Consider the following 22,905-nt stretch of genomic DNA (forward strand, 5'->3'; position numbering starts at 1 on the left):
CGTGCGGACGCCGGTGTTGGAGGCGTTGCTCTAAATGAGCGTCAGAGACACTACGGTTCTAGGGGGCAGAGTGGAAGATGATTAAAGTAATGACAGTGGTAATCATCAGGAGCGGCTGCGATGACTTATTAGTGACATGTTCACCTCCGTTCGGTACAAATGAGAGGGTGAGTGATGAGTGAAGACCAGCGAGCGGTTAATTACTGCTGGATGAGCCAAGTGAGGACACAGGCTACTGACAACAACTCTTTATAACAATGTCATTAATGTTGTTGTTATTGTCCTGACAGTATAGCAACGTGTGCGCACGGGTATGTTTCAGACAACGCTCCGCAAAAATAGCTGCAGGTTAGCCAAGGACAAGCTAACGGTTGAATAACAACATGTCTACTGTATGACAACGCTTCATCTCACAGGTGTCAAACTCAGGCCCGTGGGCCAAATCTGGCCATTGTTGTTATAATGTCCACATTAAATAGGCCTACAAAAATCTAGGTAACTGAAAACAATCCCCAGCCATGTTAAACCTAGCGACTTCTTCACCGTTAGTAACAGAATTCTTGACCTCGGAATGAATCTTTTCCGACGTTTTCATCAAACTTTGCCCAGACGAACGTACGCTAGGATACAGCTAAACGCTGGCTCGCACGTAACTTCTGTTGAGATCGAGTCCGTGACTTACGGGCAGGATTTTCCTGAGGCCACATCTGAGGAACTCGTTGCGTAGATGTATCCTAAAGTCGAGATCGTCGGGAGACGTGACCAGAGCGTTGATCAGCTGCATGCAGGCAACCTGGGGTGAAAAACAAGACAAGATATTTAAATGAACCTCCCACAAATATACATTTTCATTTGTCATTTCTTCCAAAAAAAAAACAAAACTCATGTAACTCAAATATAAGAATGACCCCAGAAAAGTGAACCTGGACCAAGACGTCAGAAAGTAGTAGACATGATGGATTTATTGACTCTGTGTGTGTGTGTGTGTTATTAATGAATAGAATGGTGAGGGAAGTGCATCACCTGTGTGTGTGTGTGTGTTCAAATGTGCGTAAGGTGGAGGTTGGTGGTGTTCAGCTAGAGTCTGCTGATGAATAACAATAAGCTGGAGCAGTTTCAGGGGAGATGATTCCAGATGAGACACCGTTCCTTGGACAGAGGATCGATGGGAAGCAGAGAGATTCCCAGGAAACATACTGAAATCTTTCTCCACAAACCTTGACCTGCAGCACTTGGCTCACATGTGTTATTAATTGGAGCAACAACAATGGTTTCGCTATTTATAAAAGTGACCACGGTGATCCCTCTCCGATCGCGGTAGTTGCGTTCCAAGACCGAACGCGATAAGGGAAAATCCGCAAATATATAATATAATATATATAATACTACTACTATATACTACTATACTACTATTTATGTATATATTTAGCCTTTACGAACCAACCCCCGCCTAGCCTGTATTACCCTTCCCCACACAATTATAGGCACAGTATATTTGTATAATGGAAATATAAGACATACATATTATGTAAATAAATTAAATACACATTGTATACGTATATAAAAGTCGGGCAAAGCGCAGGAGTGCAAAAAAAGTTAACTGTTAACTGCCATCTGTGCCAGCGTCTAAATTCGCCTGTTAACTGTCATCTGTGTCAGCGTCTAAATTCGGGTAAACTTTTACCAAACACAAGAGCACGAACTTTACAGCTACGTCCGATACGTATTACGGCGCAAAGCAAAGTCAACAAGAGGCGAACAGACAAGGGGAGATGCTGAGAGTCGACACTACGATGCATCAGCCAATCAGCGCGAGGAACACAATTCTGTTTTCAATCTCCTCTCCATGATGTCTTTTAGGTTATTTTATATTAGTTGTATATTTTTACGTTTTTTTTTTTTTAGGTTAGGAAATGTTATTATCATGAAAATAATGAAAATATTAAACATTAAACAAGAAAATCTGTAAAATACAGCGATATAGCAAAACTTCCGCAGAAAGTAAATAAAAAAAAGGCAGGAATTGCTTCAAGGTCCGAGAAAAAAAGACAAGTGAAGTCAAACCCAGCTCTATTTTCCCAACTGCCATCTATTCATATTTTGGAGCAGATTTCTTTTTCTCTCTCTGTCAACCAGTAGGTCGAGTTAAGATGCTTGGAATCAGTCGTCTTTTGTGTGAACAGATCTCAAAGTCCTTCTTACCAAAAAGCACAGAAAGTTTCCTTGACTTTATCGTCAGTCCACTGGTCAAAAGTTTCCTCCGAGTATGGTCCATGAGCAGAAGTCATGTGGAAAATAGTTTGGTTTGCCAGCTGCTGTTTTCAATAATACTGTGTGAAATAAAATGTTGTAAAATCTCCATTTCACTTCTCACAGTTTTTTGACAGTTTCTGGTGTCTTTTTTTTCTTATTCTTAGATAAAACAGCTTCCTCCTCTGGCTTTTTTTTTTTTTCTTTTCCCAAACAGCGCTGTCAAGATCAGTCTCACGGGACTCAGTGTTAAAGGGCAAATAAAGCAACATAGCTTGCTCTAGTTTCATTGGCTTTCTTCAACAGCCGAAAAAAAAAAAAAAAACCCAAAAAAAAAACTATATAGCTGCTATAAAACACCACTTACCATGTGGTTTTTGTGGAAGTGAATGTTAGGATTTACCAGAGGAATTATTCTGTTGGGGATCAAGTGCGTTGTAGAAAACCCAAGAGGTGAGAGTTGATATTCCTCTGGGGGGGGCTGTTGTTGTATCTATCTGAAGCTCCTCTAATTGTGGAGTAAATTAAAATGCTTTGCTGACGCAGGAAGATGAAAGAAATTCCAACCTGTGATGAGCCAAAAAGTTTGCTAATGTTTTGGCCCTCCCTGGATATTGTGAAGCTAACTTGATAGTCTAAACTTGACTATGCTATCGACAACTAAGCTAAGTGTTAGCTCACCAGAAAATAAAACAACGCAACACGTACATGAGTTAAACAATAAAACTTAATCAATACGTATTCAACAGTTTACGACGGTTTACGACGTCCTCAACCTACAGCTTTCACGGTTACATCACCATCCCCCATACATTTATTGAAAGTCTTCCATCGTTCTGACATACATCGTTAGCAATCGCCCAGTATCAAGCGTTACTGCGGACCGCTAATACCGCGCCATCGTCGAGGGATCGTTACATTTTCAAAATCAAACAGTCTGAATGACCTTTTGTCTTGAAACATTGACAGATTATTTTTAAATGCAAAAAAAAACTAAAGGGTTATGACTGGATTTTTTTAAATCAAGTAAATTAGTAAAACTGATGTACATTGTTTTTTTCTGTGTTCCACTAAGGCCCCCGGGTCCAAATGACCCACTGACCGGTACTGTTCCCTGGACCGGGGTATGAGGACCCCTGGTTTACAGGATAGAATGACAGGTTGAATATTAAAAATGAACAATCATAAACATCTGATATTATTCCACCCTTTTTTTTTCAAACCAATCACCTCTGACTCCAGCAATACAGCACTGAGGTATGTTTGATCTAAGTATCCATGTGTTCACCGGAGAAGAGGGAATTTTTTATGAGCTCCACAGCCTTCCTTCGGTCACATAAACCCTGTGAAGATTTGGTGTGTGAAGCTTTTTTTTATTGTATTTTTTTATTTTATTTTTATGTATAGTACGTGGCCTCTGGGGGAGACAGAATATGTTTGAATGCACAGATCCTTCTTCCAGGGCCTGGAGACTTTTTGGACCATAAAGAGCTTTGCCATGTTTTAGGAAAACTGGCAGCACTAGCGTACTGTTACTGGGGTGAGCTTTTCTCCGGAGATTTACCAACACTTCTGACAGTCTGTATTATATAACAAGATGCAGTGTGGCCTCTGACAGGCTAAAGAAATGTACTACTTTTAAAAAAAAATCCCATGGATAACAAGGCTATCTTCTCTTCTCAAAACTAGCAAAAACTAGCTGGCCTACAGTACAGTGGAACCTCGAGATATGGAGTATAATCCGTTCCAGGACCGAGTTCGTAACTGGAGGTGCTCGTATCTTGAATTTATTTTTTTTCCCATAAGCAAAAACCGAAAAAAAATTAATCTGTTCCGGCCATCTAAAAAAATCCCTTAATAAAGGAATAACACAAAACTATGCTATAGAGACATACACAGACAAAAAAAAAACAAAAAAAAAAAATCTGTTCGGGGCATCTAAAAAAATCCCTTAATAATGGAATAACACAAAACTATGCTATAGAGACATATATATATATAAAAATCATAGTATATAAGGATTCCTGTGATATAAAATCAAATGTGGTTTTAATTATGAGTTTTTACCTTCAAGACAGACGATACAGTAGCGGCTAATGGCGGCATGTGCGGAGGAAGGAGGACGGAGGGAAGAGAGTTGGCCCGTACGTAGACACTTGATTCCGTACCGTGCCTTACACGTACACTACGTAACCTACATAAATTTAGAATTAACTTACGTTTTTTTTTTTTTTACTTTTTGTAAAATTAATTTGTATTTTTGTTGTGTTTTTTCTATTTGTATTCTTTCTTTAGTGGGCACCACGCATATATATATATATATATATTGACAATTTCATGCATTCATTATTTCCATGGTCATCATACGTTTCTTCTTCTCACTACCATCTTTACCACTCACTCTCTTAGGACTCATCGCTATTATGAAGAATAATGCACAAAATAGAGAGAAAATCACGTAGATAATGCAAACACAACACGGAAGACTCGCGGGAGATGCGTACAGACGCCGATGAACACGTGACGTGAACGAGTGAGGCGGTGCGGGCTGCTCCGACTGTTCGGCCACCGCCGAGCGTCGGCGTCTGTAAGCGTGCTCAAAAATATCTCGGAATACTCGTATGTCGAGCCGCTCGTATCTCGAGGTTCTACTGTATGTTAAAAAAACGGTACGGTGAATTTTACCCTGTTGTACTGATTCATTTTTCTGTTTATTACTTTTTACGTGGTGGATGTTTTATAATTGTTGTTGCATCGCTGTAAGCGTAATGGCGAGTGATAAAGTAGACAGTTATTGCTGCAGTTGTTGTCTGATATTGGATGACCCTCTGACCTGCAGCTGCTGAGCCTCGTGGTTCTCCAGTCCTTCCACGATGCAGGAGAACCTCTCCTTGTTGTTCTTCTCTGCAGTGACGGTCATGGCAGCAAGAATCTTATCCAAACTAAAAAAAAAAAAAAAAAAAATCCAAAAACAAATAGAGAACAATCAACAAACATGTTTATCCCTTTGCTGACAGAACATTTACTCACACTTTTCACCCGCTCCTCTTTAGTTTGAATGTGTCTCCATCTTTGTGTTTGTGTGCAATATGATCTATTTCTCACTATTTCTCACATCATTATTCCATTTTGTCTCAGCGTACTTGTAACTGCAATTACTTTATACAAAAAGCGGGGCTTCGGTGGAAATGCGAAGAACCAAAGAATGAGATCGGTCTTTGGGTGAGAAGTGCAGTGAATGATGGGATGTTAGAGCAGCCAGAGAGAGGTGTGGGAAAGTAAAGCAAATGACGACAGTTGGAGAGGCTGAAGGACGCTGGGAAAATAGGAGAGACAGAGAAAGACAAAAGTCTGTGAATGAAGGAGGACGTTTGTGAAGAGCTCAAACACAGGGAACCTTGATTTACAATGTGAAGACGGTAGAGACAGAGACCGCAGGTGCTCTGTTTATTCCACCTTTGCGGTGACACATTTGCTGTTTTACTTTCATTAGCTCCAAAACGGAACAGAATTTCTCTCAAAAAAAATTTCAGTCTGAAGTTTCTAACATTGTTTACTTAGAAACAAGGTCAACTGATTCACTAAGATACATGTAAATAAGTCTTAGCCAATAATACTGCTTTAAGTTATGCAACATACATTTACTTTATAGCTATAACCAGAGGACTCGTGACTTCACTTGGACTTGAGCCCTTTGACTCGACAAGACTTGATACTTTCTCCAAAACCCAAAGTGATCTGTGTAAATATATTATTATTTTGTTTAAAAGGACTTAAAACAGAAACAGGACTTGGGACTTGACTTGACACTTTTTAGTCTTGACTTGGACTCGACTCGGACTTGGCCTGTCTTGACTTGAGACTCGAATCGGACTTGAGTGCAAAGACTTGAGACTTACTTAGGACTTGCAAAGCAAGGACTTGGTCCCACCTATGCGCTAACACATGACTTTTCTCCAGGACAGTGAAGGAATCGCTTTGCTTTTCCTCTGGTTTATCACATCGATCCCCAAGGGAAATACTGTGGGATCAACAACACATACTCGCAGTGTGGGCGCAGCGGAGTGGACTAGTCAGTGGAGTGGCGAATGACGCCCAGACTGCTGACACTTGCAGAGTCCAGTTAAGTACACAGAGAGGCTGCAGTTTTGTGACAGACGTTAGCGAAACGCTGTCAGGTCACAGATTCAGATGATACAGTTTAGCTTGGTAAATGTGTTGAACTCATGCTCGTACTTTGCCACAGACTCACAGTCTGCCTGACAGCTTATAAATTGGATTTAGAGGAGTGAGTGTGTGTGTGTGTGTGTGTTTTGTGGGTACGTGTGGGTTATATTGTTTCCCACAGAAGCAGGGCAGAATAACAAGAAACTTCAGATTCGGTGTCCGCCGTGATCAAACAAAGTAAATCTGCAATTTCCCTATCTCTGACCAGAGAAACTGGGTTGTCGGTGTGAAGCCCTGACCTTGACTCTTCACTCGGCGCACCTTATGACAATTAAAGAGATACTATTGTTTGTCCAAACAGTCTTTTCTGGTCTTCTAACCACAGCTTCACGAACACTCCGTTGTTCAACCTAAGAAACACTTTGAAAAATGCTAACACCTAAACCTACATAGTTTGTATGGAAATCCCTACACACACACACACACTATCGAAAATCAAAACAAAAGAGCTAACTTGGCTAACCTTCAATGATCGCATTGGCTAAGTTTGACCTCTGGCTTGTTTCGAGGCTAATAATATGCTACAATACTCACATTTAAGTAATTGCTAGGTCTCAACATACCGTGTATACTGTATAACATATATATTTTTGAGACTTCTTAACACCACAACAATAACAATAAAGTTTTAATCACAGCGAGTACGACGAGGATTATTGTGACTACTAGCTTAAACTCGGCTAACCCCTAGCTTTTCTTTTGTCTCACTCTCTGTTTTTCCCTCTCTGTCTCGGTTTTTTTTTTTTCCTTAGCTCTTTCTCACCTTCCTCAAACACTCTCTTTCCGACTTCAAACTGAGCTCCGCGTGATGCTATATGTTTTGTCGTCTAATTCTCTAATGAGCCACGCAAAACTTCACCTCTCTTCACTTATATGTATTTTTACCCATGTAACATTCAACGTGATGTCAATGTGCGAATCACCTGTCGGATCTAATTGCAGAATGTATCGCATCGCTTTCTGCCTCTCAAACGTTTTCTGTCTGAGACCATTATCTCAGACAGAGTCACAACAATACTGCCACCTTATGTAGTGTTTTTTGTTTGTTTGTTTTTTTTACTTTTTTTTTAATACAAAGCTCTTCAAGTGCCAACAACTATGGTTATGGACATAATTAAAATTAAAAAAAAATGCTTTATTTATTATGAGCTTTTACTTATTATTTTACTTATTTAGTCTTTTTGTCAGTCATTTGAATGTAACTTTTAATGGCTATTTGGGTTAAATGTATCCCAACCTTTTTTGTACCAAGGATTGGTCGGCCAGTATTAGCCATAACGGTGAACCGCCATCGTTGAAGGATCGTTACATTTTCAAAATAAAACATATTTCAGACTTTATTCTGTTAGTATCAGAGTCTGAATGACCTGTTGTTTTGAAACATTACCAGATTATGCGGCCTAGTTACAAATGACCTACGGCACCGGCACCGGTCCCTGGACCAGGGGTCAGGGACCGCTGATATACACTATCCGCAAACAAAAATCAATAAAATGTTGCTGAATTATTTGGGGATCCTTTAACTGTTCAGGCCAAAATGTAGGGACAAATAATTTTGAAATAAACTTTTCATGAGTATTTATATATTTTTTTAAGGTTTTTTATTTTTTATTTTCTCTTTTATGTCTGGTGAACTTTGCTACATTTTTCTACTTATTTACTGCTGGTCTGTTCTTGTGGAATAACTCTACAGTGTTATTGATAGATGAATTAACTTGTTCTGGGGAACTTTCGTGTATTTTTTTTTGTTTGTATTTTTGTATTTTCTGTATAACAGGACGTTTAAAATAGCATGAACAGAAACAAACTCACATGTTCTCCTCTCCAATGATGCAGAAGGCTGAGAGAATCTTCACTATCTCTGTCATCATGTGGGTCTGCTTGGGGTCAATGGCCCTAGCCAACAGCAACAGGCTGCGCTCGTCTCCCAGGATCCTTTGCAGTCCATACTGTAAAACACAAACACACACAGATACAGAAGACAGGGGAGAGTGGAGGTTAAATTAAAAAAAATAATAATAAAAATCCCACAAGATCTGAATTAATGAGAGCCTTTGCATTGGTGTAAAACTTTCACTTTCACTTCCTCTAATTCCCTCTTTAAGGAGGGACAACGTGGCCAAAGGAGAAAGAGAAAAAAAAAAAACACTGTGAGGATGATGAAGTAATTCAATTCAGGACAGGACTACAGGGACAAATGCTCACAGGCTCCTGTACTTTAAAGCCACAAGCTCCACAAGCGAGGAGTGAGCGCATGTGGAGATTCAAATTAAAAGATGTAATATCAATAATTACTTATCCAGGAAATCTGTGGCGCTCTGCAGACAAGTCGTTTTTTTAACTTTTTATAAAGACAATTAAAAGTGTGAAAATGTAAGGAAAAAAGTATGTAGTTCTCCCATTACTTTCTCGCGTTATCCCAATCCAGGTTAGGTTTTAAATCTGGGCACCAGAAGTTGTGCTCCTCGCGTTATCCCAATCCAGGTTAGGTTTTTAATCTGGTCACCAGAGGTTGTGCTCCTACTATAATAATAATAACAATAACAATAATAATAACAATTTGGGACATTTTTATGTTAACAGTAGATCTGCTGCCACCTGCTGACCCTTGAAGGCGCAGATAATTTGGTTTCTGTGGAAATCAAACCCGGCATGCTAACCGCTACGCTATAGAACCGACCTATCAGTGGAATTCAAATGATGCCTATTATCATCTTACGTTCTCTTGTTTTAAAATGTTACAACTGTATATGTTTTTTATGTAAGCGTAAGAAAAAGTAAATCTTAAAATGATCATGCCGAAATGATTGCGATTAACTAAGAGTCATTAAATATATGGTATATTTTTGTCGTTCACCTACATTTAATGTAAAATACCTGGCCTAAAAAAATTCATACAAACCTTGTTATTCATAAAGGCCTTTAAACACTGGATTAGTTTGTGCTGGTTCCTCTTGTCAATGGTCTCCTGACTGTGAAGAACAACAAAACAATTCCGGTTAATCCCAACAACAGATAACATAAAGATGTCACTGAGATGAAAACACGTCAGACTTACTGCTTCTTGTCCAACAGCTTCTCCAGAGAGTCCAGCAGAAGACCAAGACCCTCATGACCAAAGTTGTTCACCCAACTGCAAAATAAAAAAAAAATCACAGAATAAAAATCAACGCTACACAATCGGCGAGTTATCTGTTCATTTTAATAAGCAGTTTTTTCTCTCTCTCTGATTTTGTCTCAAAAATGTTTCAAAATGAGGGTCAGTGTTACGATAGCCCAAAAAACAACACCATCATTATGTCCATAAACGCGATTTCTGTAAGAAACCAACTGCAAAACCTTTGAAAGCATCAAAATTTGAATTATAATGTATCAACATTTTGTATGTGTTTTTAGACATAAAAATAAGAACTGATTTGGTTCTGTTTTTATACACCAAATTTTCTTTTTGAATGTTGACACAATTATTCTGCAGTTGCAAAGGCTGACCACTGTATGGCAGTGTTGGGTGATTCTGAGGCATCCACTGTAGAGGCTTATATGCAACACTGCCATCAAAACCTATTCTTATCATAGAAAATGACATTTTAATAGCTGTCCACTGTAGTGACCGTCATGCATGAAAGGGATATAAAGAGAGAAAGGGAATGAGAGAAATAAAGCGATGGGTAAAATGACCAAGCAAGAGACAGTGAGTGAGACAGCACAAACGAGTGTCGGGCTACGAAGCGTAAGAAAAATCTCGCAATAGTTGCAGATTCTCAATATGGGATACGTGTATTTCGGGAAGCTCGTATCTTAATCACAGATTAACGAAAGGTATCGGTTGGCTTGTTCATTCACCGAACCGGGCCGCGCTGCCCTGTCCCAAATATTCTGGTTAAACAGATGCGATTTGTTTACAGCGAAAACTACCAGCACCGATACTGAACAGAGCTCAGAGGAAATCATTCATTCGGACTAAAACTCTTACAGAGACAAATTGATAGCTGCGGAGGCTTTTAATTCGTGAAAAATCAAATTGCCGCCTGAGTTTATTCTCCATTAGTGAGAAGTGAAAGTGGAGGGGAAAAATGAGCAGCAGCTGATTTTTCTCTGTTCGGTGCTTTGTTTCCCGCTGCTCCTGCTGCCGTGTTTGAGCCAAAAAGATTGAAGTAACAACAGAAAGATAACAGCGAGATCGATAATGAAAGGCAGGAGATAATTGGTTGCGAAGCAGAGAGAATTAGGAGACAGTGAGTGATGAGATAGCGAGGACCGGGACTGTGATGTCATTATTTCACGATCGAAGTTTCAGGCTCCTGTATTGGTGGTCAAACTGTCACAGCTGAGTTTATTAAACTTGCTCATAATTATTTTTTTGTCGGTTCCGATAGTGTAACAGTTAGCACGCCTGCTTTGGTTCGATTCCCAGAGGAACCACGTGCTTGTCACTTACTAGGGGCAGCCTGTTAACAGCATGTCTGCTGCTAACGGCGTAATTTCCCAAATATGGGATCAATATAGTACCAATTTTTTATTTTTTATTTTATTAGACAGCTAATAAATGTAATCTAATTTCTAATAAATGATCAATCATATTTAACATGCCATTAAATGACATGGCGGTATTGATTGCCGAACAAGGTATTGATTGTCGAACAAGTCAACAATATCACGCAAGCCGCAGTATGATTGTCTGATTTTCGCTGGTATTTCTTGCGTTGTGCTATTTGTTCTCAACAAGGGAAAGGTGGAAAGAAAAATAGTGAGGACAACAACAGAGAGATTCTACGAATTCCTGATAATGGCGCTCGTGTTTCAGATCAGGTTTTACCGTACGGCTTAGGAAAGTCTTGGATTTGTACCATCGCTGAGAACAAGGAAGTAATAAAAGAAGCTAACTTTGCTAAAGGAGTGACTGTGATCACCAAGCAAAGATCTCAGACATTAGAAGAAGTGGGAAAGTTGCTACTGATTTGGATCAACGAGAAGTAGTTGGTCGGCAACATTAGACAATAATTTGTGAAAAAGTCACGTCTCCTCAACACCGGTAAGGATGAACAAAATTGCCTTTCCTATTTATAGCTTTATTCTCTGTTTATCTTTGAACTTGTACACAAACTACTGTTGAAAAAGTTTGAATAATCCGGGGTCCAGGAACGGATGAATCCATTTTACATTGATTCCTATGCGGAAAATTGTTTTCAGTTTTCGAACTTTTCGAGTTTGAAAAAAACGAGGTTCCACTGTGTTTGAAACATTCTGTAAAGAATTTCGGCCGTGATTTTTGTCCTGCATAAACGTCGGTTTCTGAGCTTTCTTAGTCCACTGCAGAAAAAAAAAAAGGAATTTTATTTTTCTGTTTTTAATCTAAAACAAACTAACTAACATTGATGTGTCGACCAGAGACTTTTCCCGTTGTAAACATAAGAAAAAGAATAAAAACAGGATTGCACACTCTGTGAGTGCAGTTAATAATGAAGCCACTGTAATGTCAACATTCAGAGACAAAAGGAAACGGAACCAATATTTGTCAAGAGAAATTCTGGTTATTATGGCAAACGAAACGACACAGAGGGATTCTGGGACTTACTGTATGTATAACCCGGGTTGAATGTGAGAGAAAATAAAGGACGGATGTGAATTTAATGGAACTTAGATTAGGTGGAGATTTTTTTAAATTATTATTATTATTATTATTATTATTATTTATTATTATTATTATTATTATTATTATTATTATTACTAACGTCAAATAAATTGGAAGTCGAACTTTTGTACGTGTTTTTTTTTTCTTTTTAAAAGTAAGAAGAGAAACATTCGTTCAGAGTCCAACAGAGTGTAAGTGTGTGAAACAGCAGGTTTGTTCGTGTCAAAAGAAAAAAAAAAACGATTTATTCATTGAAATGTGTTCAGTTTATTCCAGTGAAATGCAGTAACTTTGGTAACTTTTACCTCTACTTGTTTGTTTTCTCTTTCTTCTATCCCATCGTTTTTTGTTTTTTTTTTTCTTTCGAATTTTCTTTTCTCTCTTTTACCTTCAAGCGTGCTGTGACTTGTTGCTGCACGTCTAGGTGTTTCAGGCTGACACGTTTGTGTTTAAGGTCTAAGGTTTTAGTAATAAATGAGACATTTCGAGAAAAGTCTTCACAACGTTTTGCGCATGCTAGCACGCCCGCCAAAAAAAGGACGGAAAAAGGTATAAAATAAATACAAACTGTTGTGTGTTTGTCTATATATATATATATATATATATATGTGTGTGTGTGTTTTTGTGTAAGTCCCTGTTGTTGTTGTCGTTGCCACTGTGAAACAGAACAGACATAAATGTCTGCAGGGAAGAGAAAGTGTCTGTGCAGTAAATTTTTCATCAAAAATGTACGTGTAGCTGCAGGTTGGAACATAATGCAGTCCTCCAAGAATTTTTTTTTTTTTCCCCCAGCCTGTCTGTCATTTTCTGTCCCCTCACGTCTCCCCTCAGGTCCTCTGCTGTTTGCCTTCTAAATGTCCCCAAAGTCTCAGCAAAGAAAATGAGAGATTGGACTTTTTTTTTTATTTTTTACATTGTTTGTCCTGGGGCTGTGAAATGGCCTGTTACACTTTATCTGAGGGACAAGTAAACACCACTGTTAAAAAAACCCCACTATTAGATGAATCCTCTTAATAACGGCACTACTGTTGTTTATTCATCTGCGTGTATTTTCAAATGATCGGACTCGCTGAATATCCGTTTTAAAAAACACCTCCCAAAACACACTATTACACTCTGTTTACTTGCTGTTTACATACTGTTTAAACAGAAGGGTTTTCATCCGTTTCTAAAACCATTGAACCGCGCATCCATTCATTAGCGCTTCCATTTATGCATCCATCAATCTGTTCATTTAACACTTTAACAATTTCATTCAAATCACTGAAATACCCATGCATCCATCACTGTGACCTAATCTAATCTAATCTAAATTAATCTAACCTATTTGATCGAATCGAATCGGAACACAGTCTAATCTAATCTGATTGAATCCGATCAGATTACAATCCAATTTTACCTAATCTAATCTAATCCAATCTAATCTAATCAGAATGCAACCTAATCCAATCTAACCTAAACTAATCTGATCCAAACGAATGTGAACACAAGCCAACCAATCAAATCAAAAGAAATGATTGTAATCTAATCTAAACGCATATCAAATCCAATCCAATCTAATCTGATCCAAACGAATGTAATCCTTATCGATGCAGTCAAATCGAATGGAATCAAATTTAATGGTTGTTATTTAATCGAATTGAATCAAATCAAATCAAATCTAATCTAATCTAATCTAATTGAATCTAATCTAATCTAATCTAAATGTATCAAATCCAATCCAATCTAATCTGATCCACACTTATGTAATCCTCATCGATCCACTCGAATCAAATGGAATCAAATTTAATGGAATGTAATCTTATCGAATCAAATCGAATCGAATCAAATCGAATCGAATCGAATCTAATCTAATCTAATCTAATCTAAATGTATCAAATCCAATCCAATCTAATCTGATCCACACTTATGTAATCCTCATCGATCCACTCGAATCAAATGGAATCAAATTTAATGGAATGTAATCTTATCGAATCAAATCGAATCGAATCAAATCGAATCGAATCGAATCTAATCTAATCTAATCTAATCTAATCTAATCTAATCTAATCTAATCTAATCTAATCTAATCTAATCTAATCTAATCTAATCTAATCTAAATGTATCAAATCCAATCCAATCTAATCTGATCCACACTTATGTAATCCTCATCGATCCAATCAAATCAAATGGAATCAAATTTAATGGAATGTAATCTTATCTAATCTACTCCACTGTACTCTACTCTACTCTACTCCAATCTAACCTAATCTAATATAATCCAATCATATCCCATATCATCCGATCTTGTCCTTATAAAAGTGAATAGAATGGATTTTATCTACCTCTTTTACCTACTAATCCCTTCGTCCTATTGGTTCTGCCTGCCACTTTTGAAGCAGCCACTGTTGTGTTCCGGCAAAATGAAAGCACCACACTTTCATTTTCAAATCAAAGGGAAGAAAAAGACATAAAGAAATAAAGAAAAAAAAAAACTTGGGGCAGATCAAATCTACTTTTTTTCCTCATCTCTCCTCTGATCAGATGTCTCTTCTAATGCGGAAACACGTCGGAGGATTTCATTAACTGCTTCATCTAATATTGATAGCCATAATCCTCTACTTAAGTGCTACCAAATTGTGTTACTTTCTGCAATCATGTATATTCCTCAGGCTAAATGAAAAATTCATGTTCACTCCGGCACAAGACATTTTTTATTTTATTTTATTTTATTTTCCTGCTCGTATTACAGCTGCCTTTATTCAAGGTTCACTTACGGTTAACTACTCGGTGATGTTTGCACAAATAAATGAATGCACAGAAACTTCATCTGGATATAAAATCCAGAACAAGTGATAAAATGGTTCTTTCTGTAAACTTTCCTGAGGAAATATTAGCTATTTCCAGTCAAACTTTCGGATTATTTGGAGGTTTTCAGTCATGTTTTGTAATTTATTTATTTTTTTTTTACTATTTAGCATTCTGTTAGCGTTTGGACAGTTTGATGCTAATACACGTTACAGGCTTTTCGGTAAACATAAAACCTTTGAGCTATTTGTAGCTATTATATATTTTTCTATTTTTGTTCACCTACTAAGACGCCGACATGCTTGACTCAAACTTGAAGCTATTTTTTGACCTATTCTGGTAGGTTAGGTATACTGATACTGGGCTAACTTGTAGCAATTCCAGCTAATGGCAAACTGACCTATATTTAGATGAAAATAATAATAATAATAAAATAAATACATATACACACATATATGTAGTATTTGTTTCTTATTATGTATCTTTATCTGTAGCCTTTTGAGTTATTTTTTAAAGGATTTTTTTTTTTTTTTTTTTACAGACCAACAACAACAAAAAAAATGTATGTGCTATAACATACATACATACACCGCTAATACTACAAATCCTGCCAGTATATAAGAGTAATATACTGGTGGGCCAACTCTAGTACACATTTTTTTATGATATCGCAGGCCAAATATAATTACACTGCGGGCCAGATTTGGCCCCCGGGCCTGAATTTGACAAATGTGACGTAACGATTTAAGCTTTTTATAATATATATAATATAATATAATAGTTTTTCCCATTTGGTGTTTTCTAATTAACTGTAAATTGTTAAAGTTGAATTGTAAGTTGAATTTGAAGAAAGCCCTACAAACGTTTAAAAGGACCTGCTTCGAGACCTGCCTATGAAGACTTTCAATGCAATTAGGAGTCCAGTCCGGTCATTTTAAGTGTCCGATTTCTGCCATCTGATTCCTCTCTGTGTAAAAACAATTATTTCAGCCCAGTTTGGCATTGATCTGAACACAATACGAGACAGTGTTTGTCATGGGGGCAGACAGACAGAAAGCGGTGCCAGGTTTCAACACTGAACATTTTCCTGAACTCATGAAGCTGTGGATGTTTCTGTGGTTAAGCAGATGAACCGTTGCACGTCTTCAGCTGTAAGTCAATACAATCCCAAAACCTCCAACACAACCGCGGAATAATAGAACAATTAAAGACATTAAAGATCTAGAGAGTTGAATGCACAGATCACAGATCCGGACCTTTCAACCTGAGTCACTGAGAGGAAGTTTCTTCTACTCCGTCTGTTTGTGACTGGACTTTATTTAGTGCAGAGGTTCCCAAAATGGGGGGTGCAACCCCTAGAGGGGCACAGGGCCACTGCAAGGGGTGAGAGTTACGGATGGAATGAATGGAATTATACGTAACGCAGCATACGGTCCAATACTGTAAATGTTTAACAAGAGACTGGCAAAAAAAAAAAACATGATTGGTTAAAGAAATATCTGATAAAATCAATGTAAAGTAGGCTGTTATATTTAATTCTCACTTTTGTTTTGCTGTCGCCCGTTCGATCTGCTCATAGCAAATTTAACAGCAAAGCGAGGAATTCCCCCGCCACACACACAGGATCTCACTGACCAAGTTGGCAATGCTAGCATAAACTGGTTAGCATAAACTGGCTAGCATAGACTTTTTTAAATAGAAGTTTTTGACTGAACTCACAACTGGCTAGCATAGACTTTTTTAAATATATATGTAAACACAAAGCAAACTATGAAGCATCGTTGTATGTGTCCTGTTTTTGTTTTTGTTCTTTTTTTTTTCAGGAAGGGGGCGCAAAAATGTTCTTTTGAACAAAAGTGGGGTCCAGCAGAGAAAGTTTGGGAAGCACTGATTTAGTGGAAGGTGTTTGACTCCTTGAGACACCTTGTAGAGCAACGTCTCAGTTTTCTGAAGGACAGAGGATGACAGTGATGGATCGCGTGTCACAGTTTTTTTATTTTAAGACCAACTCTGCCCCGAGGATTGGGCTAAAGGGCTTTAACCTACGAAACCAAAAAAATCAAGACCAAAAGTTACCCTCATGTTCACACCAGGACAGAACTCTAACTTCACTTTTAACTTCCATCCACCCCTGTCATATTTTAAAATCCCAGTACTTATAAGGTATTTACTATTGTATATTTGTATGCATGTTCTTGTGCGTAAATTTCTGTGGTTTTTGAAGCCCACAGCATTAGGTTTTTAACGGTCCCTGTCTCAGAGTGTTATACATTAGAACAAATTCTACTTTCTGTACTCATCACTGCAGTTTGTATTAAAAATGTTGGCTGGTATTCTAAGCACAACCCTACATTGTGCGAAGAATACCAGCCACAGTTTACAAGGCCGTATTTTTTTTTTTTTTTTTTATGCTCTCTTTCGACTCTTAGAGGCACTAGAAGCTGCCACCTTTTTGTTCAGATGGAGAAATGATGAATGTCATTCCTTGAACACAAACTATCCTTGGCAAAAGTGCCTCTTAAAGAATTTGCACGCTTGCCCTGGAATGAAATACGGCAACATTTTAAACTGGATTATTTTTCCAAATTTTGGAGCATAAACAGAAGATTAAGGTCAATTTTGTTTAGTGAACGCAAAAGACACTGATGTTGATGTACAGTTGATGTGCAATTTAAATTGAACTACTGTTTGAGGAGTTTGTCTATGTTGTTTGTGTTTATGTTGTTCGTTTAAACTTGTGTTTTAATGCTGCTGTTTTGGTCAACCTTGAAAACGATCCTGAATCTCAACAGGATTATTCTTGGTAATTTTTTTTTTTTTTTTTTAATACACATTAGAATTGGGTTTTTTTTTTTTTTTTTGATTTTAATACACATTAGAATTGGAAAGTAAGGGGTTTGACTTTTAATCGTGACTACGTTTTTTTTTTTTTTTCTATTATAAAACCAGGGTCAAAGTTATAAACCAATGAGGATGGGTGATGCTTAAAAAGGTTAACCGTTTTCCCTAAACCCGTGCAGGATAAATCCAACTATACCAATAAGGAATTGGAATCAGACGAGTCTTAATGGTGTATATATAAAGTAAATCACAGCGGGACCGTAAGAGACGGGACTGAGCTGGAGGTTAACAGATGGTGTCATAAAATCAAACAGACATCACTCTTTAAATGTTCGCAGACAGTGAGGATATTCATGTCGTCAAACCATTTTCACTGCCTCTGAGGAAGGAGGAGGAGGAGGAGAAGAAAAAGGACGGACGTCAGGCGCAAGGGTAAAAACTAGTTCACTTTCATCATTTCTGACTTTATCGTCACTTTGACTGAGGGAACTGTCAGAAACGCATGTCATGTTTTGTTTTATCAGTCAGTCAGAACTGCTTCTGTACTATATAAAGTCCTTCCTTTCGTCGACCTTACACGATTAACGGCGGTGTGTAGGAAAGCTTCGGAATGTTTGAACGGTTCTTGATTTTGTGTTATCTCCCATTAAAACGCAATGTTACTATTATCGAATAAACAGAAAAACAAAATGTTTAATGCTTGTTTGATTATTTTAACTTGGCAAAAATAATCGACACTGATATGAACCCTTTAATTACCATATTTTCCAGACTATGTCATTCCGGAGTATAAGCAGCACCAGCCAAAAAAATGCATAATGAAGAAAAAAGAAAAAAGAAAGAAAAAAAAACCATATATAATTCAATCCTGAGTATAAGTCGCAACAGCCAGCTAGAGTGCCCTCTAGTGGCTGTGAGTTTGAAAATAGCAAACATGTAAATTTTCAGCGGTACAGGAGTAGCAGACACTTCTACACTGCCCTAGAGTGCCCTCTAGTGAAAGTGAAAGTATAAGTGTGCAGGCTCAACTTAAGCACCCCCTGCGTGCAGTGTGTGGGGACGGTGCCATGCTCAGTGCACCTCAGTGGCAACTTGGCAACTGGTGGACTCGAACCTGAACCCTTCCGGACCCAAGTCTGCTTCCTTAACCACAAAGCGACCACTGCTCTAGCAGCTATGAGTGTGAAATTATACATTTGAATCTATAAGTCACACCTGAGTATAAGTCGCAAACCCAGCCAAAGGGCCGGAAAAAGTTTGGAGAATACGGTATATGTTCACATTATAATTGTACCAATATGTTTGTTAGCTCAATGGTAGGTATAACTTTACATTAAGCTGCAGTTAACACAGATGAGCCTCATTCTGTGGACGGAAGAAACGGCACGTCCAAGCAGCAGGGACGTATCATCAGCGACTAGATGTCCACAGGAGGGTAGATTTAAAAATACAAACTTCTAATATACAGTACGCATTTATTCATAATTGATTAAATTTTTTTGCGGATCCGCATTTCTTTTCGTACCGAAAAAATGTACCGGACCGTGATGTAAATACCAAGATACGTACTGAACCGTGGCTTTCCTGTACTGTCATGTAGCCATGATGTTTGTAGTAAACCTCTACTGATTAATCCAAAAAGTATCTCAGTGACTGTTTATTCTTCTGTGAGAGTGTTGGCCTGCCTTGCAGTTAGCACTAAGCTCAGCTTTGTTCAGTCTCATTTTTAAGAACATATTGGGTTGTTTTTCACCATCAGAAAAAGTATCTAATTACAAGTCTGTAAGCTCAAATATAATTTTCAGTTTAGTATTTAACATGTCAGAGTTGCAGCTATCCGCCTTTTTTGTTTCAGAGGCAGAAACAGGCTGTGAGATTTTAAGATGATAATATTTGTTCCTGCAGTTGTGATTAACAGATGGGGATGAATTTGCTTCATTCTCGTGGTGTTAATTGTCTGTGGACGGAACACCCTGAGGAACCGAACAGAAAACTACTGGTAGTTAAAAAAAAAGGTGTCTTAGGTGTCTTTTTTTTATAATTTCTTTAACATACATATATGATGTGACGTTAATCAAATTCCCTGACATACACATACGGTCTACCTCAGTGTTATAACCGGAGAGTGTAATTAAACCGGAGACGGACTCTCCGGAGGTTTGGTGTCACATGTTGCTGTTGGTGGAGTTAATGTAGCTTTTAGGACCCAGAAGGAGAATAAAGAAGAATGTGAGCTCAGTAATTACACAGGAGGAGAGATGAGAGAGGGAGAGTGAAGTCAGCAGAATTGTCAGTGTTTCTCTGACGGTCAGGGAACACAGATGGTCCGGTTCATACATCTGCTCAATTTCTCTTTATTCCATGTCTCAGGCTTTTACTTCAGTCTCATCTAATCCCATGTGCAGCTACAGTGAAGTTCACCCAACAATTTAGATAAACAAACACTGAAATGATGTGTTTAGAAATACAGTGAAACCTCCAGATAAGAGCGTCTTGACATACAAGTATTTGGAGATACGAGCAAGCCTTCAGGCACATTTTTGCTTCGCGATACGAGTAAATATTTGAGATACGAGCGCGCTTACAGACGCCGACACTAGGTGGCTCGTTCACTTCACTTGTTCGTCGGCCTCCGTATGCATCTTCCTACGTGATTTTCTCTCAATTTTGTGCATTATTCTTCTAGTGATTCCTAAGAAAGTGAGTTGTAAAGATGGTAGTGAGAAGAAGAAATTATTCGAGATACGAGAACCTCGAGTTACGAGCTCGGTCCTGGAACGGATTATGCTCGTATCTCGAAGTTCAACTGTATCACAAATAAAAGTTTTCAAAAGTAACAACATACTGCTTTAGCTTTAAGCTAGTAAGTAGCTTTTCTTCTGGCTGTATTTAAGCTAAAAACATACACTTTTAGCTAACGTTAGTTTCTGGGTTTTTTGTTTGTTTTTTTTCATTTGGAAACCTACAGTATGTACAACTACTAGCCACCACTGCTACATTCCTATTCGGTTTGACCACAATATATTAATAAGTTTTGCTTGATTTAAATTACATTTAGTGATCTTATATTTAGGTCACCCTATGTCATAAGGCAGTTTTTTTCTCAACAGTTGGTACTTAATATTAGTTTTCATAGGTCATTTAAAGGTCATACAGACCGCTGGAAAATCCTTCATTATAATTAAGCCATTGTTTATTATAATTATATAATTTTTTGGAATAATGACAGTATAATAACTTCTAAATGTTGTATTGCTGAATAAAGGCCTTTTTATTACAATACGGGCATCACACTTGCTTCTTAAACTTAAATGAACATAAATCTAGGTTGACGTTCAACTCCCGGACTTTGTGCTTTAATTTCAACGCTCATAAAAAGCCTGAGGTCGGGTTTCACAGATCCCTCTAGTCTACGCATCTACCTGTGAGCAATTATTGGTCAAGCCCAAGTGAGACTGATTTCGAGTCGGGGACACCTGGTGTGGTAAAGTAGCAAGATCATCACAACGATCCGCACCTCCGGACGGAGAAAAAAAAAAAAAACTCCCGGTGTCAGCAAGTCTGTACCGCCTCCACACACAGAAAAAGACCCCAACAGCCTAAAGCCCCGGGGAAAATACCCTGGCTTGTAGCATGAAGATTTTATGTAATAAAAAAAGTTCGGGGGGCCCAGTTCAATTTAGCTTAAATAGGTCTAAGGGATCGGAGCGGCAGCAGATCTAATATGAAAGTTACTGTCGGGATTTGACAGTCATAGAATAATGGTGAGTTGTACAGAAACCCAGGGAACTGTAAGGTTGTGTGTCCTGCTGCCCAAAAGCACTAAAACAGTCTTGTAGTTTATATTAGTGCAGTGCTTCCCAAATAGTGGGGCGGGGCCCCCCTGGGGGGACGAGGTGAGGTCCAAATAGTGGGGCGGGGCCACCCTGGGGGGACGAGGTGAGGTGCTAGGGGCTTCCAATGGAATATGGCACGCTGGACATAAGTGTAGCACTGCTGTAATGCTTGAATGATAACAAGCCTCTGGCCACTAGGTGGCGGCATCTCATACAGTGGTTTGTACGGATAAAAATATACATGTTATCAGGCTCTCAACAGTATTTCAATTTGGAGATGGGAGTGGGTTGGACGGGGGAGGGGCATGAAATCATCTCTGTCCTCAAGGGGGCGCATGACAAAGAAACGATTGAGAACCGCTGTATTAATAGGACAGTCGACGACTACACCAGAGTTTACAGTTGATATCTTTGGACAGTTGACGTTTCAGGAGCAGAACTCCATTCTCTTATCCAGTTTATATGACAAACAGAAATTGAGAAGAAAAGGTTTTGCCGCTGTACAGTTTGAGGTTAGGCTACAAAGCGAGAAGTGCTTGTCTAATTTTAGCCTAGCAGTTGGTTCTTAGGGAAGGTAGGGAAGCTAGGTTTGTAGGTTTCCCCTTTTTCAACAATAGAAGTAAGTGGCGCAGGGGATGGGGGTTGTCTTTGTGTCTCAGTTTTTATTAACAGACATTTAGGAGTGTTTTCTGTCAGACGGAGCAGGTGTTCGCTCTACCTGTCAGCAGCAAAGATTTCCTGCAGCAGTGTGCGTGACACTGACACTGTGAGTCACTGCAAATGCAACGTCTTCAATCCAAAAAAAAAAAAAAAGAGCAAAAAATGGCCGTGAAGGAAAACCTGGGAGCATTTCTTTCAGTTTTTTTTTTTGTATGGAATCTCACCTGATGCAACTTTGTTAATTACATTAATTAGAACTCATTTAGTGTAATAAAATCAACCATATTTGGACATAGAGTTGATAAGCCCAACAACGGGACAAAATCAAGAAGTAGAAAACAAAAGCTTGAAAAACCCTAGCAAGGCTGTATGGATGGATAAAGAGTGAAAGCAGAGGATGTGGCTCACGCCCCAGGCAACGCCATCTGTAGGCAGAATCTGCTAAGGCGCGCTGCCACACACCTGTGTGGGACTCTGGCTGCGAGATAAGGCCCCGGGCACAGTGGCCCTGCAGCCACCTGTGCTGCCAAACAGGTGCACGGCACAGCCAATTAAACTATTAGACAAACACAGGCTTCTGGGAGCATTCTTTCAGGCTGCCAAAAAAAAAAAAAAAAAAAAAACCTCCAGAAAACAAAAACGGCAATGGCGAGCAGTCGGTAAAGGAATGAC

General features: G+C 38.5%; 1 protein-coding gene across 4 annotated transcripts in view; it reads right to left on the reverse strand.

The window, feature by feature from the left end:
• diaph2 (diaphanous-related formin 2) overlaps positions 1-22,905 on the reverse strand; it is a 443,473-nt gene that overhangs the window by 280,595 nt on the left and 139,973 nt on the right. For all 4 annotated transcript variants that reach the window (XM_025063481.1, XM_025063479.1, XM_025063480.1 and 1 more), the window contains 5 exons: positions 9,536-9,610; positions 9,380-9,449; positions 8,290-8,426; positions 5,084-5,192; positions 683-793 (listed from right to left, as the gene is read on the reverse strand). In XM_025063481.1, the coding sequence (XP_024919249.1) occupies positions 683-793; positions 5,084-5,192; positions 8,290-8,426; positions 9,380-9,449; positions 9,536-9,610 (502 nt within the window). The remainder of the gene's footprint in view (positions 1-682; positions 794-5,083; positions 5,193-8,289; positions 8,427-9,379; positions 9,450-9,535; positions 9,611-22,905) is intronic.

Source organism: Cynoglossus semilaevis, chromosome 15 (assembly GCF_000523025.1).
Source record: "Cynoglossus semilaevis isolate Cse_v1.0 chromosome 15, Cse_v1.0, whole genome shotgun sequence".
In the NCBI taxonomy this organism is placed as follows: Eukaryota; Metazoa; Chordata; class Actinopteri; order Pleuronectiformes; family Cynoglossidae; genus Cynoglossus; species Cynoglossus semilaevis.